This window comes from Anguilla rostrata, chromosome 17 (genome assembly GCF_018555375.3).
Source record: "Anguilla rostrata isolate EN2019 chromosome 17, ASM1855537v3, whole genome shotgun sequence".
Lineage (NCBI taxonomy): Eukaryota > Metazoa > Chordata > Actinopteri > Anguilliformes > Anguillidae > Anguilla > Anguilla rostrata.
The window spans coordinates 19,162,636-19,172,962 of NC_057949.1; the positions used below are offsets into that span (position 1 = coordinate 19,162,636).

Below are 10,327 nucleotides of genomic sequence, written 5' to 3' on the forward strand. Positions count from 1 at the left end.
AATTGAAACATAGCGGGTTCACATACAACACCCAGTCGCCCACCGACAGCGCTTAAAATGATCAACGCGAGAAAAGTTGCCGACAAACTGACATAAAAAACATCAGAATAGCCAAGGTAGCCTATCCCTGAATATCATTGTCCAATTTTTGACATTATGTCAATGTGCCGATATCGAGTTTGAGTGAGTTAACACGATATAGTTGTAATATTGCTCGCTTTTGTATATTTGCGAGTTAAAAGTTTTGCTAATAGAACACAGCTGTTTTCTTACGTTCATTAAAATAAAAAATAAAAAAAAACAGTTAAAGTTTGCTTAAACGATTAAATGACATTAATTGCGAGCAAACATTCTATACATGTAAACATTTGGCTGATATCAAACAATAGTAAAACCATTTACTCATACGTTATTCCCAGGCAATAATTTTTAACGTATATTTTTATTTAAAAAAATGAAATACACATTTTTTTGAAGGTATTTTGTGATCACATAATACATAACTCCCAAATATAAAAATACGTTTTAAAAACTAAAAAACTCCAGGTTATGACTTGCAAAAAGTGGCTTTATGAGGCCTGAAGTTGTAGTACTTATGAATGATTAATATTTCATATGAAATCTACATGTATGCGTCTGACACCCTGTTATGTGTACTCAAAGTTATGGGACATATAACACCGAAAAAACAGGACAGTTTTCGGCTGTTATACACACTTGCTTAGACATTGAGAGGACAGCTCACAATGCAAACATTTAAGTCAGTTCTTCACACTGAAGACATGTTGAAATTCCTCATCGAATAATTGCCTGAGTCTTGCACCCGTTTGTCCAAATTCATTGTCCTGGCCAAAAGGGGAGACACAAAGTGAATAAAGGAAATTAAACTATCAAACAAAACTATTTATTTATTTATTTACTATGAAAGAGCATTCATTCTCCAGGTCTGCTTTACACACTTAGATATCAAGTTAATCGTAATTCATTAATCTTTATGAACTTTATATTGAATGTGAAGCGTACATGCAGTATACCAGGTACCAGAAGGAACATGAGATTCATTCTTTATTGTTTATTAATTGTGCACTGCTCTCCAAATTAATAGTTTAATTTGAAATAGTATTGATTAACTGCAGGCCCAGCAGCTTTACCGCGTGAGGCTAATGCTATGACCCGTAACCGCTTTCTAAACGTGTAAAATTTGACTTGTACCACTTGCAAGCTATCTGTACTCTGTGTTCCTGTTGATGGGCTAATGAATGGTAATGAATGGTGCACAGTTCCCCCTCTGCAGCTTTTCTTAGTATGGAGCCAGCTCACAGAATCCCATGCACAGTGGCAGTCTTACCCTGTTGAATGTGGCGCAGTTTTTAAAGATGAGATGGATGTCAGAGACAAACTGGCCTACAGAGGAGTACTGCCTGTCCTGCAGCTTCTCTGCAACCTTGTCCAGCCACATAGGGTCCTCAATGACATCCCTGTAGCAAGTCACCTTGCACCAAAAAAAAAATATTTAAACACAGGTATGTGCTCAAAAACTCACACAGCTTTTGCAAGAGTTACACACTCAGATAAATATATTTAAACGCAGGTATGTACCCAAACACATATATACACACACAGGCTGTAGGAGGAGTTGATATGTTACTATTTTTTTCCAAAAAGTCCACATACTTGCAATATATTTCAGTACGTTCCATTACATTACAGGCATTTAGCAGACGCTCCTATCCAGAGCAACTTTCACAACTTTTACATAGCATTTACATTGCATCCATTTAGAGCATGCTGGGTTGAGTACCTTGCTCAAGAGTATAAGTGCAGTGCCCCGACCAGGAATTGAACCTATGGCCTTTTGGTTAAAAGCCCGGTTCCTTACCAACTATGCTACACTGCCGCTACACTTCCATTTCTATAAAGGTACATTAACATACTCGCACATGCAAACCCACAGCTCTGCACACTACAAACTCACTTGACCCAGCCACACACTCTGAGACACACAGTAACCTAATGTGGGAACACTGGCAAATTGAGGGTGGCACTTTCAGAATCAGGCAGTGGGACTCACTGTGTCACATGGGTCAGAGAAGAAGATATGATCCTTGTCAGCATTGTAGAGCTGAAGCAGGAGATACTGGCATTCCTGTGGAACAGTGAAAGCACAACCTTCAGCACTGCACTGCACTGCCCTCCACGGACACACTCATCCACAGACATGTTTTCAACAGTTACGCGTTCGCAGAGAGTGTGGCGGCTGGACCGCCACAGGAAAAACACAAGAAACGTAAGGCTGCAGGTCGTCGGGTCTCACCAGCATGAAGTCTGAGATGCAGCTTTCCAGAGCCTGTGTGAGAGACCGGTCACACGTGTATCTCCAGCCCTGGCTCTTTGTCAGCACACAGTATGTACACAGCCACTGCTCCCTGCGTACACACACACGCACGCGCACAAACACACGCACACACATGCACATAATGCACGCACAAATATTGCAGTTAAATATACTCTCTCCCCATCTCTGTCAACACAGTACACAGTATGTATAAACACATATATACATGTTAGTAATACATACAGCCTGAACAGAGTGAACTACCCTTTTAAAGAAGAAGAAAAAAACAAACAAAAAAAAGAGAGCACACGCTCCCCCCCGCCACATGGCGGCGCTCACCCCAGCGTGCCCTTGTCCACAGTGGGCAGGTGGCATCCTGTGTGGAAGGCCCGGGGGCACTGGTCACAGCACAGCAAGCTTCCCCGCCGAACGCAGACAGCGCAGTAATCATCGTTCTCCTGCTCCATCTGCACACGGAAGACAAGGCAGGCCATAGACAGCCAAGCTTTCTGTCACTATTAGGACACATTTACAAGCACTTCAGTTTTTATACAGTCATATTTCCGTCTTCCCCCCTTTTTGCCTTATCTTTGTATGCATTAAATGTCACTGAACAGTTTGTATCTTCTGTGTCAGTGACTATTTTGACCATCACATTGCCAAATGCTCGCAAGTGTGTCATTGTTTGAATTCTGCTCTATAACACAGTTGTATTACTGTCATACCCATATAATTTATACACTGAGCTTCTTTATCCACCATTTATAGGCTCACACCATATTTCACTGTGGTCTTTCCATGATGCTGTTTATTATTACCACAGCGTAGTACTGATTTACGCTCAGTCTGTAATATACTCCAATTGAAGGTACGATGCCAGCCTTGATGAGCCCACAGGAACCGGACAGATTAGAGGTCCGGGCGCTGCGATTGGGTGGATGAAGGTGTTTCTATGGCAGCAGGGGGAGGGTCTCACCAGGTCCTTCTTGTTCTTGCTGCAGAGTCTGCACCGACACAGGAGCGAGTGAGGTATCAAAACTCGCCTCTGTGGAAGAGAGACAAACACAACCTGGATGTCAGTCTGTCCAAGTCTTTCCTGGATGTCAGTCTGTCCATGTCTTTCCTGGATGTCAGTCTGTCCATGTCTTTCCTGGATGTCAGTCTGTCCAAGTCTTTCCTGGATGTCAGCCTTTCAATGACAGAGATGAATAACTGCACTTGACCATAACAGAGAGGATATTGCAAAATTAAATATCCTGTGAAATCAATGTTTTTTAAGATAATTACACAAAAAGAACCCAAAAAACCAATACTTTGTATCCTGATAGCAGCAAAGCTATTATGCTGCTCCAACAGAAGGATTTGATATTTGTCACTTGGATACCATCTTTCTTTCGTAGGTGAACAGGGAATTTACGTTTGAACAAAAAACCGCGCAACTCTTTAGTGGACTGCCAATCAGATGTGAGCATTATGTTCCTGAAACTCTTGTGTTTAAAATACATACTTTACATGAGAAGGGAATTTTACCATTTACTTGTTTATGAATTTATAGGTGTACAACTTTAACTTGTGGCTTAACAGACACTGTAAATATATTTTTAAAAAGTGACTGCATGGAGTGTTTAAACTTGCAAAACATAAGATCATTAAAAAAATATGTCTGTTAGAACTCAAAAGCTATATTTCCTGCTGTTCAACAGAATTTTGTTTTTGTATTTTTAAAGAATTATTTCAGAACCTTGCGATAAAAAGATACCCCGCCCTCGTCCCCTCCCTTCCTCTGTCTCCTCTACCTCGATGAGGTCACTGATGGGGATTCCTTGGCACAGGATGCTTTTCTTCCAGGAGCTGTTGGCCAACACCGGGTCCTCCCGGGCAAACTCGACGGGGGTCAGCCATTTGCTGGCCGTCCGTATGCACTTCCCAGAGGTCCCTGGGGCGTTGCGTGGACAGAGAGAAGACGAATCAGTCGTCACGCTTCCGAAACACACCTGGGCCCCTGATCGAAACCGGGGGCCCCTTTACCCGGCGAATAACGAGGGAACTTCACAGCTCAACATGGTCTGAGGTTTACCGTTTGATTTCCATCAAAACTTCACAACAGTCAAGGGATTTTCCACACCCGGCACGCAGGGAGTGGCGGAGATAACACGCTTATGATAAGCCTTATGTGCTGTGACAGAACGACTCCTGTGAAAACTTACTGACTTTGTAAATATATTGGGAGTGACCGAGATGGGGAGAGTCCAGGAGAAACAGAATAAAAGGAAATGATGAACAGTGAAAATGCTGAACAGAATTCCCATAAGAAATATGATCATGAAGAACAACCCTTGAAACCCTTCTCACTGTCAGCAGAGTAGTCCTTTAGGAGTGCTCCCACATTAATGGACAAAGGTGTTATAACTGTCACCGCACATTCATATCAAATTATTATCAAGGACACAACTAGCTAATTACAAAAGGACTCCAGTTGTTTAACATGGAAATCTAGTCAGAAAATGTACATCTAATGAAAGAGACAAGACGGAGGTTAAACCATGCAATCTCCATTCAAAGTGATCATATTAGTGAACACTGACTTCATAGAAGCTTATGCACTCCCACACGTGCAAGCATGCACACACCTACACACACATGCATGAACAGGTGCATGTGCACACACGCACACACACATACATGCACACATACACATACACACACGCACACGCACACACACACACACACATACACACACACTGACCTGATGCAAAGCGATCTTTCTGTAAAGTTCCAGTAGCTGATCCACAGGTGACAGACAGAAATTCTGGCTTATCCACTTCACCTTGGCACTCCTCATCTCCATTACCAACTGCCTCTTGGTCATTCTCCTGTTCCTCCTCCTCCTCCTCCTCCTCTTCTTCTTCTTCAAAATCAGTGTCTGATTCTGAAAAACATAAGAGTGGGATTTGTAGTCACAGAGAGCCATGTAGCCTCTACAAAAAAGTTACCCATTTTAAAACAGCTCCACCATTATAACCCACTCTCTCAGAATCAGAGTAACTGTCTGGCCAAACAAATGTCTGACTGCAGGCATGCTGAGGGAACATGCGTCCAGGCCACTGGAAACAAATATATATTATATTCACACTGTATACTGGTGTATGGAACATTCAGTGGTATACACTGGTATATTACACATTCAGTTGAGGATATTGGTATACAGCACATTCAGTGATGTATACTGGTATGTATCACACTTAGTGGTGTATACTGATATATTACACATTCAGTGGTGGATATTGGTATATAGCACATTCACTGGTGTATACTGGTATATACCACATTCAGTGTACACAAAGGAATACTTGAGATGGCCAAGAAGGCTGGTGAACCGTTCACATGGTTAACTAAGGTAGAATGACAAGCTAGCAGAGGTCAGGTGTCTGTCTAATCTTGTGAAAGGGTACCTACCAGAGATGTTGTGCTCAGACTGCCTGGGATGTGATGAAGTTGTCCTTCTCTGAAACAAAACAAAGGCATTACATCTCCTAGTGTTGATAAAATGTCTCAACCCAAACGGAGATGCTTGTTCTCAGCACAGTGATGCAGCCCCATGGTCCAGATGGAATCCAGATAGTGCCATTACTTGGGGGGCGGGGGGTGCATAATTGGACCACGGTGTCTCCCAACCGACTCCATCCGCACGGCCCTTTTGAAAAGGCGGCCCCCTTACTCTTTATATTTGCAAAAAGCGCGGAGCGGCAAAAGCTCCACGGCATAATGGATGTTCGATACACGCGGCAGGACTCGCCAAACTGAGCTCGCGACCCCAGCGTCTGAACATCTGGGGATAACCTGGGGAAGAGGATGACTGAATCCAGGCCACTGAATTACCTTCCCACGGCTCTGTGCAGGCCTCTCACTGTCTGAAGAAGATCCTGAGCGGCTGCCCTGTGGGGAACAGGCAGTATGCACGTTGCTGTTTTCACATGACTGTAGGAAAGCTTCTGTGTCTGTGTAAGAGGTGGGAGCAGAGTCCCAACAATAGGGGGCGCTGTGGTGAGTTACAGCATTTAGCAAACTCTCTTATCCATCCATACAGCAGGCTACTTATCAAAGCAGTGGACGTAGGGAAACTACATAAGACAGTCAGTCAATTGATGAAGAGGTCAGGAGGCTACAGCCGAAGCTAAGAAACTGCATAAGCAGAAGTGATACTTGCATGCCTGAGTACAGCATACTGATGCAACTCAACACAACGCAGTTACTCAATTTACCTGGAGGTCCTACACAGTCCATGAAGGGTCTCCACTGCTGTGATACTGCTGGAAAGCATAATATCTGAGTAGTAGAGGTCATTATGAAGGGAAACTGTTACCTGTTTGCTCTGACTGGACAAACTCTGTTGTGAGAAGGAACGCGGGCATTTCAAATGATCCTCCTACAGAGAAGAGAGTCAGACAGGCAGGTTTCCACAGTGTTAAGTCTCTGGTGTTTTGAACAGCAGATCCTCAAGCCACAATGCATCAAACACAATATTGCTAATGACAAAATCTTCAACCATAAAATCTGAGAAAAAGCCTGAGAATGAGAATGTCACATTCCATGTGAAAAATCAGTATACACTAAAACACTCCAATATATTTTATTACTGATGTTATGATATTATATTGGCAGATGCTCTTATCCAGAACAACAAATAGTAGTGGAGAACATCAGTGTAAAGCAGGTTTACAGGGCGTATGTTGTCCTGTATATATCAGTGTAAAGCAGTTTTGCATGGTGTATATTCTGCAGTATATATCAGTGTAAGGCAGTTTTACATGGTGTATATTGTCCTGTATATATCAGTGTAAAGCAGTTTTGCATGGTGTATATTCTGCAGTATATATCAGTGTAAGGCAGTTTTACATGGTGTATATTGTCCTGTATACATCAGTGTAAAGCAGTTTTACAGAGCATATACTGTCCTGTATATATCAGGGTAAAGCAGTTTTATAGGGTGTATATTGTGCTGTATATGTGAGTGTAAAGCAGTTTTACATGGTGTATCTTGTGCAGTATATATCAGTGTAAGGCAGTTTTACAGGGTGTATATTGTGCATCAGTGTAAAGCAGTTTTACTGGGTGTATATTGTGCTGTATAATTCAGTGTAAAGCCGTTTTACAGGGTGTATACTGTGCTGTGTATATCAGTGTAAATTAGTTATAAAGGGTGTGTAATGTGTTTTCAGCAGTGTACACCCCCATCCTCACTCTCTCTGACCTCGATCAGTTTCTGCAGGGTGGTGTCCTGGCAGCAAATGCTCATCTTCCACTTTTTGCTGCTCTTCTTTCCTCCAAATTCTTCAAAGGCCGATGGGGTAAACCAGCGCCCCTCTGCCAGGATACACTCTTCTCCTGGGACAGACACAGGCACGCCATGGAGCATCCATCCCAGGACACCAGGCCACACACACACACACACACAGGCACACACAAACGCACACACACAGGTGAGTACACACGTGTGCGCACACACGCACATACACACAGGCACACAAGAAATGCACACGCACACAGGTGAGCGCACACACGCACACACGTGCACACACAAGACACACAACCCTGTGTGTCTCACTCTCGGCTCACCTTTGGCCAGTTTGTCTCGGTGAAGGCTGCCTTCCTTGTTGCCACAGGTGATGGGGAGCCATGTCTTGTGCAACGGCCATGTCCAGATGTCCTCCTTCACGCCCTTACTGATCGGAGAACCTGAATCACACAGCAGCAATGAGACACGAGCCGGGCAGCGCATAGAAACGACTGCTGCTGCTGTCAATGTTACCCTCACAGGTTAGAGTACACACTGCTGAACATGGGACTTTTCTCTCATGCGTCGTTCAGCTAATAACTTTTGTTCAACATGTATGTCAAATTATTATTAGGGACAATAAACTACAAATCTTGACTCTTGAAATCTTGGAATAAAACACAGAAATGAATTTTGGTTATTTTACACATATTAATATTATTTTGAGGTAAAGATCAGAAAAAATTTAACTAGTCTTTTCTTTTCAAATGACTCAATATTAAGGACATTTTTTTGCGCAACGTGGGGCAAACCGCATTGCCCAGTCGGGAGAGTGTAGACATCCACATTCTCCTCTGAATCATGTGTTGCCAGCTGCTTCTCTTCACACCTCAGACTGCAGCTAAGCTTTCACAGAGCGGAGCTGAAGGATGACCTTTCATAAGCAGCTTTCGCATGCAGACCACAGGTGTCAGAACAGCCAGAGGGGCGATAGCAATGAACGTGGATCCCTATTGGACTGAACCCTCCCATACCCTGAGCGACACAATCGCTAACTGGCATCATCCTATGGAGCCACCAGCCACAGTTGGCACTGCCACGGCCTAGATTTGATCTGAGACCATGAGGCTCATCCATACACCACAGCGTGGTGCCTTACCTGAATGAGCCACCCAGTGGCCCCCTGTGCAAAGCGATTTTGATTTAATCTGTGGCCTGAGGACAAAGCGCAATGCAATGTGACTGAATCTGTGCCAGCAACTCACTGTAAGATAGTTTCTGCAGCTTTTTCCTCTTGCTAGGTGTGGACTGGGTAGAGGGACCTGCCTCTTCCTCCTCTTCCTCCTCTTCCTCCGCACTCTCGCTCCTCTTCTTCCCCCTCTTTTCTTCAGACTTCTTTACTTCAGTCTTCTTTTTCTCCTCCTCCCTGCATTCCTCTGATGTTGCTTCCTTCTCAGGCAAGTCTTCAGCAAAGCGGAAAGATCCTGAATTTTATTTAAAAAATGAAAAAAAGGACATTAGTTTCAGGTTAGTCAAACTGACAGAGCAATCAAAGGCTTCCGAAATATGTGCTTCTGAATGAAAATTGCACTGAATTAATCAAACTCAGTTTAAACCAAGTTTAAATTATGCACAAAAAATTCCACTAATAGTAGAATGGTTAAAATGTTTAGTCCAATTGTGCTGACACCCAGAAGCTCAAACAACAATTAAGGAAAAGGCCAGTGTAGTGAGACTGCACCTGAATTTAAAAGAAAAGACTAGACAATAGCAGTTGCAGAAGGCAGTTGTAGAACCTTGTTTTTTTATTTCTGGTAAGATGATGCAACAACCCACATCTGAATGTGGAATGGTGGTGATGGAACTGGACTTGTAACCACCCAGACAGCACACTGAGAAAAGCAACATAGGGTCGACGTAGGCACTCCAAATGAAATTTTCTTTATTTGACCATCCTGTAAATGATGTGCCCAGAGAGGGCTGGTGGACACTGAGCCTGACTACACAGGGAACTGACTGTTCCTCAACAGACGCATGACAGGGTACAGTTGCAGTATGTGGTCTTTGAACACACAGTTCCAGAAGAGCTTGATGCAATGGGGCCTCTCAGTCTCCAGCCAGTCCAGTACCCGGTAAAAACTCTTCTCTCTCTGCAGCTTACTCCTTGTCCTCATCACTTTCTGCACACAGACACACACGTGAAAGGTACTGTACAATAATATACCGTACTGTAAAGATAGCAAGACAAACAGACAGCGTCTCTGTAATGTATGAACCAATAGACAGGGCCAGAACACATGCACACACATACGTAGGCACTGGCGAACTCGGGGGGGGGGGGGCGGGGGTCAGGGGGGGCGACCGCCCCCCTGGTGCCCCCAAGGTTGAAAAAGCGTTGCTAAAGGGCCCTCTAGAGTGGCGAAAACGAGAGGAAGTTCCCTATTGGCTGCCCTTCACATGGGAAAAAAATGATCGAGTGCCCTCTAGTGTGCCCCTTCATGCAATAAATTATTATGATGTGCCCTCTAGAGCAAGAAAATTCAATAACGTGTCTTAATGAGTGCCCTTCTAGTGGAGAAAACGTGATGCAGTGCCCTATAAGGTGCCCTTACAATGGTTTAAACTTGACGTTCCCTATGGGTGCCCTTCCAATGGAAAAGGGTGCCGTTATAAAGTGCCCTCTATGCTCCCCCTACATGACAGTGTCCCAAAGTAGA

The 10,327-nt window shown here is 43.7% G+C and overlaps 1 protein-coding gene across 1 annotated transcript; it reads right to left on the reverse strand.

Moving 5' to 3' along the window:
* Window positions 1-423: 423 nt before the first annotated feature.
* Window positions 424-9,098, reverse strand: LOC135244137 (nuclear body protein SP140-like protein). The gene is made up of 14 exons (XM_064316350.1): window positions 8,876-9,098; window positions 7,952-8,071; window positions 7,587-7,720; window positions 6,699-6,761; window positions 6,215-6,271; window positions 5,792-5,840; window positions 5,082-5,264; window positions 4,132-4,271; window positions 3,312-3,380; window positions 2,675-2,802; window positions 2,315-2,426; window positions 2,072-2,146; window positions 1,349-1,492; window positions 424-845 (listed from the first exon to the last, which is right to left on the reverse strand). Exons 3-14 carry the CDS (start codon window positions 7,629-7,631, stop codon window positions 762-764), a joined length of 1,149 nt encoding a protein of 382 aa, XP_064172420.1. The 5' UTR covers window positions 7,632-7,720; window positions 7,952-8,071; window positions 8,876-9,098; the 3' UTR covers window positions 424-761.
* Window positions 9,099-10,327: the final 1,229 nt, after the last annotated feature.

Bases quoted from the DNA above. Each gene is read 5' to 3' on its own strand.
- LOC135244137 (XM_064316350.1), bottom strand. From the start codon at position 7,631: ATGAGCATTTGCTGCCAGGACACCACCCTGCAGAAACTGATCGAG. The intron at 6,762-7,586 runs GTCAGAGAGAGT...TCTTCTCTGTAG, and splicing joins CCCTGCAGAAACTGATCGAG to GAGGATCATTTGAAATGCCC. The intron at 2,803-3,311 runs GTGAGACCCTCC...TTCCGTGTGCAG, and splicing joins GCAAGAACAAGAAGGACCTG to ATGGAGCAGGAGAACGATGA.